The sequence below is a fragment of the Pan troglodytes genome, chromosome 2 (genome assembly GCF_028858775.2).
Source record: "Pan troglodytes isolate AG18354 chromosome 2, NHGRI_mPanTro3-v2.0_pri, whole genome shotgun sequence".
Lineage (NCBI taxonomy): Eukaryota > Metazoa > Chordata > Mammalia > Primates > Hominidae > Pan > Pan troglodytes.
In genome coordinates this window covers 160,431,246-160,456,603 of record NC_086015.1, presented here as the reverse complement: position 1 = coordinate 160,456,603, position 25,358 = coordinate 160,431,246, and the positions used below count along the sequence as shown (strand labels likewise).

Here is a 25,358-nt window from a genome sequence, read left to right as displayed (position 1 = left end):
CAGTGGTGTAATCTCAGCTCACTGCAACCTCCACCTGCCAGGCCCAAGCAATTCTCCTGCCTAGCTTCCCAAATAGCTGGGATTACACCCAGCTAATTTTTGTATTTTTGGTAGAGATGGGCTTTCGCCAAGTTGGCCAGGCTGGTCTCAAACTCCTGACCTCAGGAGATCCACCCACCTCGGCCTCCCAAAGTGCTGGGATTACAGGCATGAGCTGCTGCGCCTGGCCAGTTTTTAGCCTTAATTTGGAGTTGACAATGGAACAGCCAATTGAATAGTCATCCGGAAAAAAAAAAATAGCCTTAATAGGACTTTGTTTATGAAAACTCTACATTTCGGCTGGGCATGGTGGCTCACACCTGTAATCCCAGCACTTTGGGACGCCAGGGCGGATGGATCACCTGAGGCCAGGAGTTTGAGACCAGCCTGGCCAACATGGCAAAACCCCGTCTCTACTAAAAATACAAAAATTTAGCCGAGCGTGGTGGCGAATACCTGTAGTCTCAGCTACTCGGGAGACTGAGGCAGGGGAATCACTTGAGCCCAAGAGGTGGAGGTTGCAATGAGCCGAGATCGTGCCACTGCACTCCAGCCTGGGTGACAGAGTAAACTGTCAAAAAAAAAAAAAAAAAGAAAAAAAAGAAAAAGAAAAGAAAAGAAAACTATACATTTTATTATTTTTATCCTGAAAATGCTCTGTGAAGGTGGACAATCCTGTGAGGCAATTATTAGACCTATATTAGAAAAAAGAAATGGTAGTGTACAAAAGGCAGGTTGTGTTCATAGGGTTAAACAGGCACAGTCCAGAATTTTTCCAAACTGATGGAACAAATTTTATTACTTTCAAGGTGCTATGAAAATTGAAGATAAATATATATAAATAAACATTGTCCTACTACAGATGGAGCTTTCCATTGTCCCCTTCTGCTGAAATCAGATGCTTTCATCTGAATTTGAAGAGTGAATCTTATGTTGTTGGTAAAAGGAATAAAATTCTTCAGTTCAGCGTCTAAACTCTGACATTGCAATGGATCTTCTAATTCTATGATCATTTGTAATCATGCACACTCTGCTTCAATGTAAAATCAGTCCATTCAGTCAACAAATATTTATAGACTTCCTACTATTTGCCAGGCACCATGTTAGATGCTTGGTGATTCAACAGAGAACAAATCAAAGACCCTGCCCTTGTGGAGCTTCCAACTGAATGAGACAGAAAGATATTAATCAGATAAGCACTAATATCTATCTACAAACGATAATCCCTGATATATAAGAAACATGCCATGTGCCATGAGAACATATGGGGGAAAGCCACCCTCATCTGGATTTGGAGAGGGCTTTCCAAAGGAAGCAACATTTAAGTTGAAATGTGAAGTGATCAGTTGTTGACTAGGTGAAGATGGGAATACAGAGAGGGGAAAGAGAGTACATGTGTTCCAGAGAGTGAGAATAGCATGTACAAGAGTTGGGTAAGTTTGCCTTTGCTGCTTGGTGTTATGGCTTTAGGAACCATGTCTTTTGGAGTGCTGCATTGACTTTTGCTGCCAAATAGCTAAATATACTTGGGTTTATGATTATTTATAAAGCTATATTTCCAGCAGTTCATGTGTCATAAAGCATGGAAATTTGTTTTTTATTACCTAGTTACTGGCAAAATCAAAATGAAGCTTATGGCATACTAGATACTTTGTGCCAACATTTCAAACTGTTCCAAATTAATTTGGTTATTCCAACATTAGAAACAGAACACCATGAAACAAAGAAACCAAGCACGGAAAGCTAAATATCCAGATAAACTTTAAATACTGCTAACAGATGCTCTGTGTGTGAACCAATTTCTTTTGAAAATGGCAATGAGGGCTTTCAACAGTTTTCCATTGTCATATCTGAATTGTGCATTCTTTTAGGGACAAAGGAGGAAAGGTTAACCAAATTCATCATTTATTAGCCTACTTTCCAGGTGTGCTAACTGGGTTCTGGTACACTGTACAGTTCTGACTTTTGATCACCTACCTAGTAAATATTGGAAAATACATGGCATGATTATTCTGCTACCTTCAACAGTTGTAAATCAAGATGGCCAGCCTCTCATAGAAGGAAAACTTAAAGAGAAGCAAGTCAGATGGAAGTTCATCAAAAGGTGGAAAACACGCTATTTTACACTGGCTGGAAATCAACTTCTGTTTCAAAAAGGAAAGTCTGTAAGTTCCTCCATCATCTTTTACACTTGCATTTTTAAGGTCTTGATCTCCACCAATAGCTAAACGTTTTGTCTTGGGTTTAAACTCTGATAATTTTTCCATCTCCATTTCACCATCTTACAGCATTGTTTTATCACACATGTCTGTGTCTAGTCTGTTTATTCCTATGTTAGTTGATTCACTGTCCCCTTCCAGTTTATTATGGAAGCTTGTTTTAGTTGACTTTTTAGTTGAACTGCAGAGGGACTGCAAGTCTTGACTCAGACATCGTGCCCTTTGTTTCCTTGTGGACCATGTACACAAATTTATGACTTATGATATTGGCTCTGATTTTTTTATAGCTATAGTTTATATTTGGAAGTGGGGGTCCAAAAATGGAGGACATAGACAAGGAGGAAAGAATGAAGGCTGATTTACTTTAGGTACTTTTTATAGTCAACAAAGTTTAATTCTGATTAAAATATTACTGTCTTTCATCTATTTAATATTCAGTTAATGAATATAGTAGAATTATGATCAAATTAATAAATATTTAATATAATTTTCCATTTGAATAGGATGTTCAGTAATTATTTGTATTGTGAATTTTCAGTGGGAAACCTCTGAAGTAGCATTCCATTGCAATCAATAATGCAAAGTTACCTTCTCTTCTTTTCAAATTGGTTTTATGTATCATTAAACTCTCCTGATTCAGGATCAAGAGGAATCAAATCTTGACCTACTTCTTGGCTATTTTAGAAAATAATCATAATGACTAGCATTTTTTTAGTGCCTACTATGCAACACCTTGGATTGCCTCAAACAATCCTCAAAACAATCCTATTAGGCCACCACTGCTATTATTGCCATTTCACAGATGAGGAAACTGAGTCAAAGAAACTGATTGGATTGTCCAAGGATAAAGCTAATAAGGTGAGAAAGGGTATAACTGGGGTCAAGATCAGGCAGTGTTACACCAAAGCATGTTCTTAAATGAGTTTACTGCTTCCCATGTATACTTAAAATACAGAGTCAGTGGTAAACTGTACTCACCAGGGATCTCCATAGAAATGGAACCAATAGGATATATAAAGACATATACGAGATTTACTATGGGAATTGGCTCATGAAATTATGGAGGGTGTGAAGTTCCATGATATGCTGTGTGCAAGCTGGAGAACCAGGAAAACTGGTGGTGTAATTCAGTCTGTGTCCTAAGGCCAGAAAATTAAGGGAGTCAATGATATAACTCCCAGTCCAAGGCCAAAGGCCTGAGAACCTGGGTATGGGGGTGAGCTGGGGGGAGGGATGTAAGTCCCAGAGTCTGAAGGCCCCAAAACCAGGAGCTCTGATATCCACAGGCAGGAGAGAATGCATGTCTCAGTGCAAGAAGAAAAAGCAAATTTATCTTTCCTCCAACTTGTTATTCTATCCAGATCCCCAATAGATTGCATGATGCCCACCCACAATGGGGAGCATGGATCTTCTTCACTCAGTCCACTAATTCAAATGCCAGCCTCTTCCAGAAACACCTCACAGACACATGCGGAAATAATGCTTTCCCAGCTGTCTGGGTACCCATTAGCCCAGTCAAGTTGACACATAAATTAACCATCACATAAACCAAACTGTCTGAATTAATTAATGAAAAGTGGTAAATTAGTTAAAAATTATAATTCATTCTCGGCCATATGCACTATATCTTTAGAGTCCTCATTATAAAATGTATTTGAACATTTTAATCAGTATGAATCAAGTATCGTGTATTCTGACAGTGCTCTTTTAATTAATAAGACTTCTGTTAACTTTTTGAATGAAAAAGAATATTTTTTGTGATACCTACTGTGTACTCATGCTACTTTCTTCATCTGTGTGTGTTATAACATACACAGATGGACTTTTCTGTGGCTGAACATCTTTTTGAAAGGGCAGTTCAATTTAGACAGCTATTGGAAACTTAAAGGAATTTTTTTAGCATAGGTTCACACTAAAGCATGTTTAAAGTGTTTAAAATGACTACCTGAATTTTCTGTTTTTATTCAAGAAATCAAGAATAGAAATGAAGACGTAGTAATTTTCCAGATCCCTTAAGACAAAGCAGAGTTAATCTATGAGAATGTTTTTCTGAACTCAAATAATGACCTTTATACTTTCTGATTCATGGCTTTTTTAATAAGGTTTAAAGAAAAAGCAATTTTATAATTAGGTAACTTGTTTGACATGTTTATCAGGAAATAATGGTCTGACATTCCATAACTCTGACAAAACTTGCAGCTCAAATAGTGGGAAATAATTTAATATAGCATGAAGGCCACAGCAAAATACCTCTAATCTCCAGGGAAACAATAACCTACCAGTGGTCAACAATCCTGCTGAAGCTTCAGGTCCTTGTAAAAGGGCCCCTTTTAAATGAAAGAAATGTGCATTTTAAAATTAGAGCTGAGGTTGAAAGACTCTAGTGGAAGACTCTAATCTTTCACTTTTGCATTTTTAAGACCTTGATCTCCACCAACCAGCTAGGCAATAGTGTCCTTTGACTTTCTATCTATTCCTGTCTCAGTTGATTCACTGTCCATCTTTAAATTACTATGGTAACTTTTTATTTTCGTATCAATCTCTGTACTATAGACTACTTCAAAGAAATGCAATTTTATTACTGTCAGATACTTACTGTAAACCAAATTAGGCTAACAAAGTATTGTCTAGTGTGTATGTCTTCAAACTTTATCCTGTGTACCCTAAAAGAATTTTGAAAAATCTATGTAATACCTTGCAGCATTTTAAGTTGCAGCAACACTTTTATCATAAGTTTAAACATTTGCCCGGACTGTAATTTCTGTTGGATTGCAAATATTGACATTTTAAAACAAAAGGATTACATCTCTCCATTAAATGTAACCATTGGATTAAAATACCATAGCAGTTTAACACCTAACACTATTTTTAATACATAAATTAACTCTTTTTTAAATAGAAGTGTTCACATTGTTTCTCTTTTTTTTTTTTAAATCATGTTTCTGTTCTACCTCTATCACAGCATTTTATCCTGAATGGCATTTCATTTTTCACTGAGTAAAACTATATGTATAAATTGAAATTTAATTGTTTAAATTTCTTGTGACCATCCGTCTCCAAGTGTTATTTTTTCTGATTTAGTTATCTTTTTAAAAAGTTATATCCTTCATGAAAATCCATAAGTATAATGCCAAGCTTAATAATTATTAAACATTAAAAATTGAAATATTATTGAAAATGTATCTCATAATGAAATAGATGAGGAGTGATTACATTGCCTTGGCTGATGGATACTTCCCTGACGTCAATAGTTGGAATTGCTTTTTTGTTTGGTGCTTCTGAGATTTGTTTACATTCGACAAAACATCATAGAAAGTATGGGATGAGTGAAGAGGATGCTTTTTCATTGCAAAGTGAAAGGAGGGTGATTGCAACAGGAGAGGTAGGCAAGGAGAATTGGCAAGATTCTCAACCATAGGTACTTTCTCTAGTAGACAAAATGTATTCATGTGAAAGACCTGAAATTACTTCAAAGAAATATCTGGCCCCTTAAAATTATTCGTCTTAGCCCAGTGTGATGACTTTGGTATTGTAGAGGTCCTTAAATTTTTGCTTTAATAAAAGGCAAATGTAACATCATTAAATATTTCTTCTCTTACTGTTTGTAGACAAAGCATGCTTCCAAAGCTGCAGAGAGTTTCAAAAACAGTTTGGTCTATGCAAACACTGGAAACCTCTCTATTCAATTAAGGTTTGGCAAAATCTTTCTCAGAGGTAGCACAAAGGAAAATTCAATTTCATGCCTCCCAAACTACCTGAAGTTATAAGTTAATAGCACTCCAAATTATACCGTTGCACCTTGCTCTATTAATATAACGTTAATAGAAAATGAAAGAACTCTGAATTTTTCCCAAATCCCACTTTATAATAATATCCTTTAAATTAATTATCTTGTGTCAACTTATGATACTCTAACAAAGGCCCAATTGCTCACTCCTTCAGTTATTCTAATGATTCTGAGGCCTTAGCATCCAAAATAACAAAGGTCTTGAGACATAAAAAGTGAAAGGATTCTGGCCCTCTTAGAAAGTTCTCCAGTAGCCAGAGATCCTTGCCTACAGTAACAGCCAGCCCATGTTCTTTTCTTCCCATGCCTTTCAGAAAGATGACCCTGACGACTGCCCAATAGAACTCAGCAAAGTACAGAGTGTGAAGGCTGTGGCCAAGAAACGCAGGGACCGCTCTCTCCCCCGGGCTTTCGAAATCTTCACAGACAATAAAACCTATGTCTTTAAGGCCAAGGATGAGAAGAATGCAGAAGAATGGCTCCAGTGCATCAACGTGGCAGTTGCCCAAGCCAAAGAAAGGGAAAGTAGAGAAGTAACCACATATCTGTAGGGAATTTATAAGTCAGCCATGACAATTATACACCACAGGCATTGTATTATCATTGCCAATGTCAAGAAAAAGAGCTAAATTTACCAAGCCATGTTGTTTTTTACTAAATACCAATGGAATTGTTGTCCTTTAAGAAGGGCCTAAAATGGCAGGATTCTTAGTAAATGTCATACTCTAACAGCTTTAGTATTGACTTCAGAATATATCTGATGCCCACAAAAATAAAATAAAATAAAAAGAGCTAGAGAGTATGCCCTCAGATAGTGTGGGGCCAGGAAGGGAAAAGTCACTGATAAAAGAACTTCTGTAGATATGTCATTTAAAACTGTGAGAAAACAACATGAAAAGATGCCTGAACTCTCCATCCTGAGGAAAGATTAGCACTTCTGATGAAAATCACAGTCTGTCAAAGGTATTAAAAGAAAAATTAAAAAAAAAACCTTTAGAAACGTTGAACTAATGTACACTGAGAAAAACCATATAACTTACTTATAGACATATAATTACATGATCCTCTCTTACTACAACTGAGGCTAACACATGGTAAAATGGTTTCCAAATCAAGCCAGTTATGTCATTAAATACTTGTCTTTCAGAATTACTTATTTAATTATTCCATTTAAGTTCATATAATATAATCTACAGTTTAGATACTTGGACATATATCCTGCCTAAGGCACTAAGTGTAATATAGGAAAAGGATAGAAAGCCATTTTCTCTATCTTCAAAATAATGTGCCATCTCCATTAAAATTAAGACTTTAAAGTTCTATAATTTTTTCTTTGTATTCAACTTTTTAATACCTCCAAATTACAAACATCTATTTTTTTCACTACATAGATATATAATTACACTATGATAGACAGAATTCTAGAGTGATTCTCAATAATCCATGCCTTGGTATAATCCTCTCCCCCATTGAGTGTGGGTGGGACATGTAACCTGCTTCTAACCAACAGAATATGGCAAAAGTGATGGGATCATCTCTCCCATATTATGTTATGTTATATAACAAAAGTGAAGAGAAGGTGCAGATATACATAAGGTTTCTAATCAGCTGACTTTGAGTTAATCAAAGAGATCCCCTGGGTGGGCCTGACCTAATCAGACTAGTCCTTTAAAAGAGAGTGAACCAGTCAGAGACTCTCTCTCCTATTAGCCTTAAATAAGCAAGCTGCCATGAGCTCTACGGCTGCAAGGAAATAAGTTTTGTCAACAACCATGTGATCTTGGAAGAAGCATCTGAACCTCAGATAAAAGCCCAGCCCCAGCCAACACCTTGCTTGCAGCTTTGTGAAACTCTGAGCAGAGGACCCAGCTAAATCACGTTTGGACTCCTGACCCACAGAAACTTTCAGATAATAAATGTATGCTGTTTTAAATCTAAATTGTGGTGATTTGTTATGCAGTGTTAACTAATACAAAAGCTAAGTTGGGCTACATACAAGGGATAACTTTTTCCTTGAAATTTATTGATTATGTAGTCTAGTATAGAAACCTGGAGAAAGATTATGAATGGTCAACACCTTGACCCTCCTGCTAACTTACTAGGATAGGAAATATAAAAGGGGCCATGTTTGCGAAAGGAAACAATTCCATTTTAACAAGTAAAGTTTGAGGGTATTGTGAGTCACAGAATTTATTACACATTGGAAATAGAGTTCTGGAGGTCAAAACTCAGGATCACTGGATATATAGGTAGTCACCAAAGATGCAAAATTAGATGAAATTACCCAGAGAGAATAAGAAGACAAAAGAATTAATAAGGGTTCCTTGAGACACCAGCATTTAAGTAAAGGCAGCTGGTGTATCTGATTAGTGTTGAGAGATTATGTAGACCAGGAGAAACGATGTCACAAAAGCCAAATTAATAAGGATTTTTCAGGAAAAACAGGGCAACAATTTGAAATCCTGAAGAGTAATCACTTAAGATAAAGCCTGACTTCCACAATCAGGAAGCAATTGGTGTCATTGGGAAGAACAATTCCATTTGAGTGAGGGAGTAAACATCAAATTTTAGTAGGCTGAAGTGTCAATGGGAGGTTAGGAGTTTAAAGCAATAATTGGACTATTCTTTCAACAAAATGGGGCTACGATGAAGGGGCTAAGATGGAGCAAGTGTTTTCTTGCTCTTTTTAAGATGAGTAAGAATTAAGGGAAAGATGAAGGAGTTAAAAATACAGAAAGAAAGAGGAAAAAAATGACTTTGCTTGAGTAAAGTTTCCAGAAGTGATAGGAAGGGATTAAAACTCCTTTATTCTGCAGCAATTAACTGAGCAGGTGCTAAGCAACAGTTGCCATGCTTGGCCTGGAGATACAAAGATAAAAGACACAGTTTTTCTCTTCAAGAAGTTTAAAGTTTAGTGGAAGAGACATATACGTACAACAGAAATATAAGTACTACGCGGCAAGTGCCTTGATGAAGGTATGCACAGGGTCCTGTGGAAACACAAGAGAAGACACCATTGTAAGTGACTTTAAACTCAGAGTGGACTCCCTCACTGCTTCCCAGAGGTGATAGAAAATGAGCTAGTCTTAAAGAACTAGTAGGATTGCTGTGGACAAACAAGGAGCAAATGGTCAGTAGGGTGAACCACGCTGCAAATGCAAAAGAGGGAGAAGGAACATGGTCCATTTGCAAAATGTAAGCTTTTCCCTAGGGTTGAAACATAAGGGGTGTATGGAAAATGGTTCAGAGTGATGCTGAAAAGGCCTGCAGGACCACAGGATTTAGGACTTGGTTCCATGCCAAGGGTCTAAACTTTTTCCTTAACATGATGAGGCATTAATTTGTGTGGCAGCAATAAAGATAAAAAAGAAAAAAAAAATTACAAATAAGATGATGAAGCACCACTAAAAGGTTTTAAGCAGATTTGCATTTAGAAAGGTAATCTTAATAGTGGTATAGAGAATGGATTATAAGAATATCAAAAATTGTAGCAGGGAGACCATTTGGGAGGTTCTTCTAAGGTAGTGAGGACCTGGATTGATGTAGTACCAAAGGAAATAGAGATAAATGAACAGGCAGGAAAAATACTGATTTAGTTAAATGGACAGAACACTGGCGGATTGGATGGAGTTGGAGTATGGGAATGGAAAGGAAAGAGTTTCTGCTGATCCCTAGGTGTTTGCTTGGGAAACTTGGTAGATGATGATGGTGATATTCACTGAAATAGAAAATTCAGAAGCAGCATTTTGAGAGATAAGCAGATGGTAAATTTAATTTTGATGTATACATTCAGGGAACAGATAGGCGACTAACCTTGCAGACAGACAACTCCTGTGAAGTTGGGCACGAAAAGGATGAGAATGAGTATAGTTGTAAATGATTCTCTAAATATTCTTTTAAAACTTACCGCCCCATACTTAAGAGTCAGTGAATAACTCTAGCTGTTTTAGTCAATTAGGAACAATTGGTAACAGACAAACACTGACAAAGTATTAGGTGACCTTGCATTAGCTATTAACAATTTGAATGCCAACAGTGTGCTTAAACTTTTCACAGCAGAGAGCTCGTGGTAAAACAGTGGTTATGCTGAATGTTTGGCCTCAGAAAGAAGAGAATGGCCCCCTCCGCTCAATTTGTGGGGAAAGAATTATTTTTACTACTTGCTACAAAGTCCTTGTGATTTAATTAACTGGATGCCTCTAATCTACAACATAACTCTCAGTGCCTTTGAGCCAGATCTTAAAAAAAGTAAATGTGTGAAGTGTAAATAATGAACTTTCTGGTTTCATTCCATGATGCAATAATTCCAATGCAAGTAAATTCTCCCGGGTTCAGAATCACACTAGGAATCTCAGAATCATCAGCTTCCCGCGAATATTTCTGGCACTTCCACCCTGGTTGCTGGTGAGTTTACCACAGACCGGCCTTTCCCAAGAGGGCTGCCATTTCTGATCCCGATCTAAGAAGAAACCACTTTCCTAAACATGCTTAAACCTTTAAAAATGTTGGTATGAATAAAATTATAATCATGGACCGAAATTGAAGTGGCTTTCATTTTAATTTAATTTTTATTCTTTTTCCCTCCCAGATAGCATTGGAAATATAAATGTTTATGTATGAGAAGCTTATCTAGCTACTTCTTGAGAACCTGGAGTTTGGTAAAAACAAATGTTCAATACTTTTCTAATACTGAGCTTTCTAGAAAATCCTTAGCTGGTGATGTCAAGGGGCATTTACTGGGTCATCTCCAACTCACCTACTTTCCATAGGCACCCACAAACCTGTTTGTGGTGATGACTTATTCTCAGACATAAATAAGGATTACACGTTTAAGGAAGCATTACCCACTTTAGGAAACAATTGTGAGATAAGGTGAGAGAATATGTGAGCTGAATTCAAAGTGCATTGCAGACAAATAAATACCATGGTTTAAATGCCCTAATAAGGATTTCCAGTTCCCAAAATCCAAATTTTTAGAAGAGAAACCAAGAAAAAAAACAAACTGTCATCTTGTTTCAGAATAGCACCAGAGTATAGATCCCTTGGAACAAATCCTTCCCAAAGATGCTCCTGAAAGACAAAGGGGTTGGAAAATCCAGAAGACGTCTACCAAGGTAGGGAAAGGGGCACAGGCTGTGGGCACGTGAAGAGTCAATCTCTCACTCTATCGAAACTAGATTACCAACCTAAGCCAGTTATTCATCCTTCATCCCTGGTTTGGGGATAATATTATCCACAGAGTGGAATTGATGTGAGACACACATGTCGTGTAAAAGCACAAAACCTATAACCTTAACCAGCAGAGAACCTTTAACATAATAGGTGCTTGAAAAAGACACTCCAGTTTTTATGTACCATTAAGTAACTATGATACCATGTCTTAATGATAATTACATGTTGATGTCTTCCTTTTTAGGCAAAACATTCAGTGGTTGCTTTGCAAGAGCATATGGAACTGTGGTCACTTCAATGTTGGCTCTTTCGTTCACTAATATCACACTTCATCCCACTCCTCTGCTTCTGTGCTTTTCTGTGTACATAACTTTTTGTTTCAAAGTCAAACCAAATTGTAACCTGTTTAAGACATAGTAAACAGCAATTAGCCCGTGTGCTGTCAACTATCCACATATCTGAATGGATGTGACAACACAAAGAGCTAAGATAGCATTTGCACATCAATAGGCAACAACAGAAACCCCATCACAGCCATTCCCACTGCATAGTGATTGTAAAACATGTACTAATTTCAGAGATATTTAAATGTGGGGGAAGAAAATGTAAAGCAGTTAGCAGAAGGAAGTATTAAGAGTTCCACACAGGTTTGTTTCACGGTAATCAAAACTGCATGTTAACATTTTTGTGAACAGTAGAGCATATTGCAAATGTAACAAATTTTAAAACATAATGATTAAAATGCCCCCAGTGTGCCCATCCTCAAAGGTGTGAGGTCAGCTTTGCCTATAGTTGCTTACCCTCTCTTTTGACAGGACTAAGGATGGCTGATGTCCACATACAAGCCATGTTTATGGTGTCTCTATATCCCCCTGCCTGTGCTCTCCTTTGTCCAAGTTTCCTTTCCTGAAAGGGAAGCTGGGTAAAGAATGGGCCAAGATAGCAGAGATGGAGGCAGGGGTGCACACGGTGTGTCTTTTTATTTTTTCACTTTCATTTTAAGTTCAGGGGTACAAGTACAGGTTCATTACATAGGTAAACTTGTGTCATCGGGGATTTGTAGTATAGATTATTTCATCATCCAGGTATTAAGCCTAGTACCCACTGGTTATTTTTCCTGATCCTCTCCCTCCTTCCACCCTCAACTCCCCGAAAGGCCCCAGTGTGTGTTGTTCCCCTCTATGTGTCCATGTCTTCTTATCATTTAGCTCCCACTTATAAAAGAGAACATGCAGTATTTGGTTTTCTGTTCCTGCAAAGCACATGATCTTGTTCCTTTTTGTGGCTGCATGATATTCCATGAACCACATTTTCTTTATCCAGTCTATCATTGCCCAAATGATGAGCATTTAGATTGATTCCATGACTTTGCTATTGTGAATAGTGCTGCAATGAACATACATGTGCATGCATCTTTGTAATAGAATGATTTATATTCCTCTGGGTATATACCCAGTAATGGGATTGCTGGGTCAAATGGTATTTCTGCCTCTAAGTCTTTGAGGAGTCATTGCACTGTCTTCCACAATGGTTGAACTAATTTACATTCCCATCAACAGTGTAAAAGTGTGCCTTTTTCTCCACAACCTAACCAGCATCTGTTGTTTTTTGACTTTTTAATAATAGCCACTCTGACTGGCGTGAGATGGTATCTCATTGTGGTTTTGAATTGCATTTCTCTAACGATCAATGATACTGAGCTTTATTTCATGAGTGTTGGCCACATGTATGTCTTCTTTTGAGAAGTGTCTGTTTATGTCCTTTACCCACTTTTTTATGAGGTTGTTTGTTTTTTGCTTGTAAATTTGTTTAAGTTCCTTATAGATGCTGGATATTAGACCTTTGTTGGGTGCGTAGTTTGCAAAAATTTTCTCCCATTCAATAGGTTGTCTGTTTACTCTGTTGTTAGTTTCTTTTCCCATGCAGAAGCTCTTTAGTATAATTAGATCCCATTTGTCAATTTTTGATTTTGTTGCAATTGCTTTTGGCATCTTCATCATGAAATCTTTGCCTGTGCCTATGTCCTAAATGATAGTGCCTAGAAAACCCCATAGTCTCATCCCAATAGATTCTTAAGCTGACAAACACCTTCAGCAAAGTATCAGGATACAAAATCAATGTGCAAAAATTACTAGCATTCAACAGTCAAGCCAAGAGCCAAATCAGGAACAAACTCCCATTCACAATTGCCACAAAAAGAATAAAATACCTAGGAATACAGCTAGCTAGGGAGGTAAAAGATCTCTACAAGGAGAGCTACAAACCACTGTTCAAAGAAACCAGAAATGACACAAACAAATGGAAAAACATTCCATGCTCATGGATAGGAAGAATCAAGATCATGAAAATGGCCATACTGCCCAAAGCAATTTGTAGATTCAATGCTATTCCTATTAAACTGCTGCTGACATTCTCGCAACTAAAGAAAACGATTTTAAAATTCATATGTAACCAAAAAAGATTTTAAATAGCCAAGGCAATCCTAAGCAAAAAGAACAAAGCTGGCAGCATCATGCTACCTGACTTCAAACTATACTACAGGGATACAGTAACCAAAACAGTATGATAGTTGTACAAAAACAGACACATAGACCAACAGAGCCAAATAGAGAACCCAGAAATAAGACTGCACGCCTACAACTATCTGATCTTCAACTAACCTGACAAAAACAAGCAATGGACAAAGGATTCCCTATTCAATAAATTGTGCTGGGATAACTGGCTGGCCACATGCAGAAAATTGAAACTGGACCCCTTCCTTACCCCATATACAACAATTAACCAAAGATGGATTAAAGATTTAAATATAAAACCCAAAACCATAAAAATATGATATGTCTTTTACCCACTATCACAGATTGGGGACCCTAGAGGTGAACTTAGAAGGGTGTCTGAGGAGGAATTCCAGATCAAGTAGGAGGAGCATTTTCAGATGAGACCTTCAAAGTCAACCATACCAAAGACAGGAGTAGAAAGGCAAGGCCTAGAGTCAAGTTGGAAGTTGGAGAAGCAGGGAAGAGCAGAGAAAGGCACAGAGCAGAGTCAGTGGAATGGGCAGAGGGTTGCACGAACTTCAGAAGAACAAGACCACCCTTATGGCTTGATTTTTACAGGTACTTGCCTAGGCGAAGTGGCGGCGGGGGGGCGGGGGGTTCTGTTAAATGTTCTTTGATGAAACAGGTCCACCTCCTCATAAATGTCCTTCTATTCCCTGGTTATGCAAGGCCCTATAGCCACGTGCTAAGCACAACAGGCAACCAGCTCTGATGATAACCTTAGCTCCCGGGTCCCGCCATGAGAACCCCAGCCTTGGCAGAGGACATTCCACAAGAACACTCTTCTCATGCCCCTTGCCCCTGCACCCCAGTACTATTGAATTTGTCTGCTTCAAAGAAAAACTTTGAACTTTCTATAAAATGATAATCAGATGCATTGTGTTTACATAGCTTATTTATGACTTTATGGACAAATCTTTGAAAATCTTACATCAAATTTAAAAATGCATTTTCTCTGTCTTTCAAGCAATAAAAGGATTAGAATTCATTTTGGTACTGAGAATCTAGAAGAGTTATATATTATATATATAAAGAGTTATATATATGAATATATATTCATATTCTAGTTATATGAATCTAGATTCTAGATTCATGTAATCAGAAGAAACTCTTATGTGTGTTCCACTATTCTTAATGGAGATCCACTTCTATACACCAGATTTCCTTTGGGAGTGTTCTGTTCCCTCTTAATTCAGAGCTATTGCTATATGAGGAAATAGTCTAAATGTCATTTCTCTTAAGAGAGAGAAACAATGATTCTGTTTGCCAAACTAGCTCATAAACACAAAAATCAGAAGGTCCATTTTTAAAATTTAGCCAAAACCACAGTTTGGCAATGCCTGTTTTGGAAAATTAACCATAATACTAAGGGTATGTGTTGATTTGAGAACATTTTCATCACGACTCTCCCAAACTCTTCATGGAGGGATATCATGTAATTTTCCACATAAACAACTCTTACCTATATATTCATGTTTTTGTTATCACTATAATACTGTCATCTCCAGAAATCCTGCAGTTGTACCATCCTCAGGTAAATACAAATCAAATTCCACCGTAGCCAATAGTGTCACAGTAAGGTTCCAACGTAACGAAGCCACTAGCAGAATGTGAGGCAGCCAAATAAACTAGGCCAAGTTCTTCTAAGCAAGGAGATTTGGCATTTATCATTCAGTTAACAGTATCACAGGTTATTGGAGTTGGAAGAATCTTAACACTTGCCAGGCCAAACCTCCCCACCCCATGGAGAAGTCCCTTTCTTGTCATCATTGGCAGGTGGCATTCCCAACTGCGCAAACCCTTCTAGGGATAGAGAGCTCATTAATTTATCATCAGTTCACATCTTTTTAAAATAAATTTTTTCTGTTTATGAAAATGTTTATTGCAGAAAATACCAAAAACTACTAAAATTATAAAAATTATTCATAATCGTCTGATCATTCAGAACCCAACAATATAGAAATGGTCAAATATAATTCCCATTAGGTTATTCATACCATATAATTATTTTCTGAAAAATTCTGCCGTTCCATCATTTCTAACCTTTAGTCCAGGTTCTCTCTCCTGCAGCCAGACATAATGTCTGCTCCCTCTTCCCCAAGACAACCTTTTACATAGTTTGATTCAAACATTCATTCAACAAATACTTATTAGCCAGGCATGGTGGCACATGCCTGTAGTCCTAGCTACTCAGGAGGCTGAGGTAGGAAGATCACTTCAGCCCAGTAGTTCAAGGATATAGTGCAGTATGATTGTGCCTGTGAATAACCACTGCACTCCAGCCTGGGCAACATAGCAAGAGAAAGAAGGAAGGAAGGGAGGAAGGGAGTGAGGGAGGAAGGGAGGAAGGGAGGGAGGGAGGGAGGGAGGGAGGGACGGAGGGAGGGAGGGAGGGAGGGAAGGGAAGAAAGGAGAAAAAGAGAGAGAAAGAAAGAGAGAAGGAAAGAAAGAAAGGAAAGGAAAGAAAGAGAAAGAAAAAGAAGGAAAGAAAGAAAGAGAAAGAAAGAAAGAAGAAAGAAAGAGAGAGAATGAAGGAAAGGAAGGAAGGAAGGAAAGGAGAGACCATTTACTGAGCATCCAACATATACTAGGGCATGGGGACTCAAAAATGATAAATAAATTGTCCATGCCTTTAACAAACTCAGTAAATAAATGTTATGATCTGAATGTTTGTGCCCCCCCCCCCTTCCCAAATTTATATGTTAAAACCATTAGGTAGTAGTATATGTCAATACTAATGTGGTGGTATTAAGAAGTGGGGCCTCTAGGAGGTGATTAGATAATGAGGGTTCTGCCCTCATGAATGGGATTAGTGCCCTTATAAAAGAGGCCAAAAGGAGCTTGTTTGTCCTTCCCAACGTGAAGACACAGCTAGAAGGCGCCAGCTCTGAGGAACAAGCCCTCACCAGACAGCAAATCTACCAGCACCCTGATGTTGGACTTCTCAGCCTCCAGAACTGTGAGAAATAAATTTCTGTTGTTTATAAGTTACCCAATCTAAGACAGTTTGTTATTGCAGCCCAAATGGACCAACACAATAAGTATATTTTATTTAATAAGTAAATCCATACATAAAGCATCTCCTATGTGCAGGACCTGTGCTGGGCATTAGAAATGCTGAGGTGACCAAGATGTCTCAAACTTTGTGGGATACGTATCCTAGTAGAAGAGAAAAATGTTAAAGTATTATCTTAATTATGAAATTGCCATGCGACCTATCCTACAAAGAAGCACAACTGATATGAGATTGTGAAAGGAGAGGTCTGATCTAGTTAGGAAGTTAGGGACAGCTTCCTGGACAAAGAGACATATGCCTGAGATCTGAAAGATGAACAGGAAATTACTAGTCGAAGGGAGAGGTAGAAGAAAAGCAGACCAGGAAGAACTGAATGTGAGAAGACCTTGGAGAGAAAAGGCATGTAGCACATTAGAGGAACCAAAACGGGCTAGTGGGGTGGATGAGAGTGGTGAGGCTGGGAGGCGGGCAAGTCATGAAGGCTGTGGGAGAGCTATTGTTGGGTTTAAAACAGGGATGGTATGATTAGATCTGCAATTCCGTAAGATGGTTCTAGCTGCTGTGTAGAGAATGGTTTGCTGAGAAAGCAATAATAGAAACTGAGAGAAAAATAGAAGGCTATTACAATAGTCCAGGTGAGAGGTATAACAAAAGCCTGAAAGAAAGTAGCAGCACTGGAAATGGAGAGAAATAGAGGGTTAGAGAGAGACTTTAGAAATGCAAATTGCAGGACTTGGTGATTGACGGGAATTTTCTCCAGAATCCCGGCACCCGTGGGTTGGCAGTAGCTCCATTCATGATAAAAGGAGCATTCAAAAGGGATCAGGTTTGAGGGACATCTTGCCCATGAAAGAAACAGATGTGTGGAGATCACAACACTGTGATGTGGGGGCATGATGGAGACAGAGGAGGGGGCTGCTGGCTCTGCCCGGGGAGTCAACTAAACCTCCACTGAAGAGTTGATGATATGCTGGATGTTGAAGGAAGAATATAATTTTCTTATATTTTAGACCTCGCCTTTCACACTCTCACAGTCAAAAAAGAGAAATGACATATGCCAAGACTCAGGATCACACTTAAGATGAGACAACATAAATGGGCAAGGATGAGAACAAGAGTCACTTAACTTTAATTACTTACTTTATCAGTGTTTTTGTTCCAAATTCTTGTAGAAATACATACTAGATTTTTAAAAGTAAGTATGGTGGGCACTGATGCATCACCAACATCCCTCACTGAAGGACCTGGTGCCCCAGCTGCTGGGACTGCTGTTGGCAGACAGCCTTCAGCTGCCATTCCCCTCAAGGACTGCCTCCTGGCCAAGGTCATGCCTGGGGCACCTGACATCTAGTGAACAGTTGATGGGAGAGTGTAAAGACCTGGACATTCAGGCCCAAGTTGAGACAACTCTGAGGGACCATTCTACCTGCAGAGCTCTCCACATGGTCAGTTGAGACTATCACTGGGGCAACACTGAAGCTCAGTTTCTCCACCTGCCCCTTACTGATTCCTCTCCACTCCTTTCTGCAGGTGTTGGTCCCCAAGGTGCTCCTTAATAGGCATCCTGCGCCTTAAACACTGCCTCAGAGTCTGCTTCCCAGGAAGTCCAACCAGATTGAGAGTAAGTAAAGACATAAAGGCAAAAGGAAAACAAAGTGGGAAGAAGAATAGTCACTGGGATAAGGTAAGTAGATGAAACTCGATCCCAGCAAAAGACAGCGTTCAGAGTTGACACCATGCTTTCATGCAGCCAGTTAAGGGAGGCATTCAATCAGATTCATGAGTCAGAGTTTCCCCAGGCTAAAAATAAACCAGTTGCCCAGAGGAAGAAAAGCTCTCTCAACACTGAGACCCAAGAATTTTTTTCCTATCGGCCTTACAAAGAGAACACTGTAATATAGTAACAACAGCTTCAATATCTCTCCATAAGTGCAATAGCATGTTTCAGAAGGATATGTAAGGGTGCAAACCCTAGTTACAAATTCAAACATACAAATAATATAATTTTCTTTATTTCCTTATGTTTTAATTAATTTATTGCTTGAGTGCTGGATCCCATTTCACTTGGGAGCAAAAAAAGCAATGTTCATTGATTCAGGATAAACCCAGTCAAACTCAGAATATTCTCCATTTATTCAGGTTTTTTCTAGTTTCTCTTCTCAACAAGTATTCTTCCAAATGTATTATTTATGCCACAAGATTCATAATCTAGTTCTTCAGAGTTATGAATTTTTTTATTTTTTTATTTTATTTCATTTTATTTTTAGAGAGACAGGGTCTTACTCTGTTGCCCAGGCTGGAGTGAAGTGGCACAATTCTAACTAACTGCAGCCTCAAACTTCTGGCCTCAAGCAACCCTCCCACCTTGGCCTCCCAAAGTGCTGGGATTACAAATGTAAGCCACCATGCCCAGCCAGAGTTATGAATTTTTTAACCTCGAAATTTTGACTTCTATTAGCCAGACACAATGGCACTCGCCTATAGTTCCAGCTACTCAGGAGGCTGAGGCGGGAAGATCACTTTAGCCCAGGAATTTGAGGTTGCAGTAAGCAATGACTGTACCACTGCACCGTAGCCTGGGTGACAGAACAGAACCCTGTCTCTAAAAATAAAAGTCAAAAAATTTTAATCCTGACCTTTGAGACTTAATCTTACTTTTCTCAAAGTATTAACAGGTAAGTTTCAGAATAGATTTTTGAAACTTACAGTTTACTGTTACTTCTGATTTCTTTTCAACATCCTTTTTCTGAGGCAATGGATGCCTTCTGCCTAATTTGAAGGGGTAGAAGGGCCAGGGGATGGGCCAAAGGGCACTGCAGAAGACTAAACTAATAACAAGGAACTAAAAAAAAACATGGGTTAACAGACTGATTGTTATAAACAAACTGATTGTTACAATGTTTCAAAATAACATTCCTCAGGAAAACCACTAGTACAATGCTAGTATATAGAAAAAAATAAAAGTGACTGGGGTGGGTGCTCAGAACCATGTGGCCCAAACAGACAGCGTGCAGTAAGTCACAATGGAGTCAAGAATATATTTTAATGTGGAGGAATGGACAGACTGTTCAACTTTCAAACAAGGCTTATCCAAGTGGAGTCAGGATTCTCTATTATTTATTTATATATTTCCATATGCAGGATATCAGTTTCAAAAAAACAGGAAGTTAGGGAGGTTGTGAAGGTTTTGCCTCTGTTGTTTAACCAAAAGCCGCTGTGAAAAATGTGATGTCCCCCAAAATGAAAAAGTCATTATGAAAATTATGTCTATTTTGTTCTCTGACACCATTAACTAAGCTGAAGTCCAGCCAGTTTGTTTTAAATTTCAAACCACTAGAAAGGATAGGCTCGGGGGAAATACGTGGAAGTTCAGAGGTTTCTGGGTTCTAGTGACAGGAGCAGAGCAAAGTAAGGCCACTTCAGATACAAAGTTTAAGAGGGCAAAGAGCCTCCTGAAGATGAAACTAAATAGCATGGCCAGTCGCCATGGCTCATGCCTGTAATCCCAGAACTTTGGGAGGCCGAGGCGGGTGGATCACCTGAGGTCAGGAGTTTGAGACCACCCTGGCCAACATGGCAAAATCCCTTCTCTACTAAAATACAAAAATTAGCCAGGTGTGGTCGTGGGCGCCTGTAATCCCAGCTACTCGGGAGGCTGAGGCAGAAGAATTGCTTGAACCCAGGAGGTAGAGGTTGCAGTGAGCCGAGATCATGCCAGTTGATCACTCCAGCCTGGGCAACAGAGTGAGACTTTGTCTCAAAAATAATAAATAAATAAAATAGCAGATGCACACAGAGCTCTGTCGGCAGAGAAAGCTGAAAATATCCAGAGGCTAAATTGATGATCTGGAACACTGTGGAGGCAGAACACAATAATCTCAGACCTACAACTGAGAGGGGTATTGAGAGATGCTTTCTGTAATTGAGAATGGATGCCTTGGGAGCATCATTTCATTTAAACAGTGAGTTTTAGTAGGCATTGCACGTAACAAAAATGAAGAGACCTTTATAGCAGAATTTGTGTGTGTGTGTGTGTGTGTGTGTGTGTGTGTGTGTGTGTGTTATTAAGGAGAATTACATCATTACTGTGAAGTTATTCACTGACTTTATATCTACATGCCAAAGTTTCAATACTAATAGTTTATCTATATGACTGCTTAAATTCACAAGCAAGTATTTGAAAGAATATGATTATAGACAGGCTGCTGTTTATTACAAAATTCTTCAGAATAGAAAGAGCTATAGAAAATAATATAATAAACCCCTTACAACCACCCCTCAGCCTATGAAATAAAGCATTACATGTGCATCTGAAGCCCTCTATGTATCTCCTCCACAAATGTAATTCCTTCCCTATCTCACACAGGTAACTACCATCCTGAATTTGTTAATTATTATTCTAATATATTTCTATACACACTTACCACCCATTTTTATGCTTTAAAAATACATAGTATGTTTTGCATATATTTAAACTTCACGTAGTGTCATACAGCATGAATCGTTCTGTTTTCACATCTCATGTTTGCATCTAGGTCTAACTGATTTTCAGTGCTGTATATAATTCCTTTGTATCATTCCATTGTTTTTAGGCATTCGGATTCAGGTTCAAATATCATTCAATTTTTTATCCACTTTCTAGGGGATGATTATTTCTAATCTTTGCAATGACAAAAAAAAATGTTGCTATGGAAATACTGGTTCTTTGTGTGCAAAGTCAAATGGTTCTTTGGTCAACAATTCTCAAAGTATGGTCCACAGACCCCTCATGGGCCCAAGACTCTTTCAAGCAAATCATGAGGTCAAAACCATTTTCATGAGAAGAAGAAAATAATACCATTTATCTTTTTCACCGTGTTAACATTTGCACTGATGCTGCTGGCACCTTAGCAGGAATCAAGGCAGCAGCATCCAGCAATACTAGTAATCATTGTATTCTTCACCACCATGCACTTGTGGTTTTAAAAAAAATCACTGAAGAATATTAATTTTACTAAATTTCAACTGTTACATAGTCATCTATTTAATATTTTGTATATTAAAATAAGAAGTAAGCACAAAGTACTCTGTTACATGCCAAAGTGCAATGGTCATCTCACGAAAAAGCATTTGTGTGATTGTTTGAGTTGTAAGATGAACTACTACTTTTTTCACTAAACATTATTTTTAGGAGGATGACTGAGACTATGATTATTAAACTCTTGGGGTTTGGCAGACATTTTCTCAAAAGTGAATGATGTGAGCCTGCTACTCCAAAGAAAGCTGACTGTATTGTTGTTGATGATAAAATTTGAGCTTTCAAAAAAATTAGAAATTTTGAAAACTTGAATCCAACCCTGGATTTTTATACTTTACAGCTTCTCAATATTTCATGATTTCTCTAATGATGTGGGTGGTGATTTTTGACACTGTATAATGTATCAACATTTTGAAAATCTATGTAATTCAGTAAACCAATAATTTCCAAATGACCAATGCAAAATGTTACAAAATTATGCATGGGTAAAAAATCCACTCATGGTATAATATAACCTATGCATTTTAATTTAACAGAGTATGAAAAATTCATTGATATGGGTTCAAATTAACATTTAAGAAACTACCACTTGTTAGTTTTGGGTAGAGTATCAAAGAAGAATTGCCACAACTATCTGAAAAGGCCATTAAAATTCTCCTCTCTTTTCCAAATCAATATTTGTGTGTATCTTTATTTTCTTTATGGACTTCAATCAAAACAGTATACTACAATAGACTGAATGTAGAAACAGAATCCAGCTGTCTTGTATTAAGCCAAGCACAGTTACAGAAATGTAACATAATGCCACTCTTCTCACTAAAATTTTTGTTTTGGAAAATATAATGAGTTTATAAAAATACATCACTCATGTTAATATGTAATCAGTTTCTTACTGCCTTTTAAATGACTTAATGAATGTATTTTTAATTTCTCAATTTTATTTTCTAATATGGTAAATATCAATAGAAACAACTCACATAACCAAAAGCTCTTTGGTATCCTCAAAAATGTTTTAAAGTTTAAAAGGCTCCTGGGACCAAAGAGTCTCAGAACTGCTGACTTAGGGTATACACGAGAGTAGAATTGCTAGATAATAATTTACCTTTACCAAGTATTTCCCAAGTTATTCTCTAAAATGATTCCATCAATTTAAACTCTCACTTGCAGTATATTGAAATGCCCATTGTTTACACTGTTGTCAGCATTTTGAACTTGGTTCAGACTTAATTTTTTTTATATCTGATAGGTGCCAAAGTGGTGGTGTTTTAATCTGTATTCCTCTGATTACTGCTACTTTCCCCTTTCCGTGTATTTATTGACTCTACAAATTTTCTCTCCTTTGAAATTCCTCTTTATATTTTTTTTGCACATTCTTCTTTTAAGTTGTTTCTTTTTTCACATCAATTTTTAAGGGGCTCTTTACATTCTTTACATTTTCCAGGCATGTCTCCCTTAGTTGGTTTCTCTTCTTTTTTTTTTTTTTTTTTTTTTTGGAGACAGGATCACACTCTGTCCCCCAGGCTGGAGTGCAGTGGCGCAATCACGACTAACTGCAGCCTGCAGCCTCGACCTCCCAAGGCTCAGGTGATCCTCCTCCCTCAGCCCCTGAGTGGCTGGAACCATAGGCACATGTGCACACATGACTAATTTTTGTATTTTTAGTAGAGATGGGGTTTCTCCATGTTGCCCAGGCTGGTCTCAAACTCCTAGGCTCAAACGATCCACCCACCTTAGTCTCCCAAAGTGCTGGGATTACAGGTGTGAGCCACTGCACCAGACAAGTTTCTATTCTTTGTTTTACTTTTTACTTTGTAATTTTTTTGAAGGGTATAGTTTACATACAATATAATTTTCATATTACATATGTTCAGTTCATGAGTTTTGACAATTGTAAAAGCCAAAGATATCAATACCCAAAACAAAATATAGAATATTACACTCATCTCAGAAAGTTCCTCATGCCCCTCCACAGAGGCAATCAACATAGATTAGACTGGCATATTCTGTAAGGTCACATAAATGAGGCTGGGCACAGTGGCTCATGCCTGTAATCCCAGCACTTTGGGAGGCCGAGGCAGGTGGATCACCTGAGGTCAGGAGTTTGAGACCAGCCTGGCCAAAGTAAAACTCCATCTCAAAATTAAAAAAATAAAAAAAATACATAAATGGAATTATATAGTATGTAATTTTTTGTGTTTGGCTTCTTTCTCTTAACTTAATGTTTTTGAGATTCATCCATGTGGTTATGTATATTAGTAATTTATTCTTTTTTACTGCTGAGTACAATTCCATTGTATGAATATACCAAAATCTCTTTATCCATTCTCCAGCAGATAGACATTTTAATTATTTCTGGTATTTGGCTATTGCTAGTAAGGTGACTATAAACATTATTGTACAAATTCCTTTGTGACATATTTTCAGTTCTTTTGGGTAAAATACCTAGGAATTGAATGAAATACCTTCTACACGTCTTACCTTCCATATGTTTTATCCTATCTTTCATATTTTCACCTTTTCATGTCTTTGTACTACATTCTACAGAATCTCCTTAGATTTGTTACCCAATTCACTCATTCCTTCTCCAACTGTGTCCTGCTGTTTGTCCCATACACTGAGTTTTCATTTCAATGGTTATATTTTCATTTCTAGAATTTTTACTTGGTTCCTTTTTTTAATATTTCAGGTACTTTTAATAGTATCTTATTCCTTTCTCTTATTGTTTAATCCATATTTTACCGTTTTAATTACTTAAAATATCTTACATTTAATACGTTCATTTTCTGAACTTTTGGGGAGCACTAATCACGTTGTGCTTTTTTTTTTTTTGAGATGGAATCTCACTCTGTCGCCCAGGCTGGGTGCAATGGCATGTTCTTGGCTCACTGCAATTTACATCTCCCAAGTTCAAGTGATTCTCTTGCCTCAGCCTCCCAAGTAGCTGGGGCTACAGGCATGCATCACCATGTCCAACTAATTTTTGCATTTTTAGTAGAGATGGGGTTTCACCATGTTGGCCAGGCTTGTCTTGAACTCCTGACCTCAAGTGACCCACCCACCTCAGCCTCCCAAAGTGCTAGGATTACAGACATCAGCTACTGCGCCCAGCCACATTTGCTTCTTATTAGTTTTAATTTCTTACTCTTAGTAGCTTAATTTTTCATGTGTTCATAATTTTGGTTTGTAAGTTCATGTTGGTGAGGTTTATCTATAAGATTTATGCTGTGAGAGCTATTTTGATAATATATATTACATACAATTATTTTATATAATTTTTTTGTAAATTAACTGCCCTCCATCCCATTCTAGATCTGAGGATGAAGAATGAAGCTCGGAGCCTTGCAGCGGGAAGAACTTTATCTGAACAAGAGGCAGAATTTCCCAGTGGTCCCCTCTTTCTGGAAGCCTTGTCCCTGGTGGGCAGGGGAAGAAGGACAGTGGGGAGATCAAACTGTCACTTTTACAGTGCTAGGGCCCAGGTTAGTTACTGACCCCCCTCTCTGAGCCCTAGGGCTCTGCCCTAACCTGGATCCCCTGGGGATCCCAAGAGAGT

At 37.9% G+C, this 25,358-nt stretch overlaps 1 protein-coding gene across 7 annotated transcripts in view; it reads left to right on the top strand.

Annotated features, from left to right (window-relative positions):
* VEPH1 (ventricular zone expressed PH domain containing 1) overlaps positions 1-11,162 on the top strand; it is a 246,924-nt gene extending 235,762 nt beyond the window's left edge. For 6 of the 7 annotated variants that reach the window (XM_054681216.2, XM_001152941.6, XM_009446743.4 and 3 more), the window contains 2 exons: positions 2,068-2,204; positions 6,360-7,984. In XM_054681216.2, coding sequence (XP_054537191.1) covers positions 2,068-2,204; positions 6,360-6,596 — 374 coding nt within the window. In that variant the 3' untranslated portion in view covers positions 6,597-7,984. Of the gene's footprint in view, positions 1-2,067; positions 2,205-6,359; positions 7,985-11,064 lie in introns of those variants that run through there. The other variant, XM_054681217.2, reaches the window with a different exon arrangement.
* Positions 11,163-25,358: the final 14,196 nt, after the last annotated feature.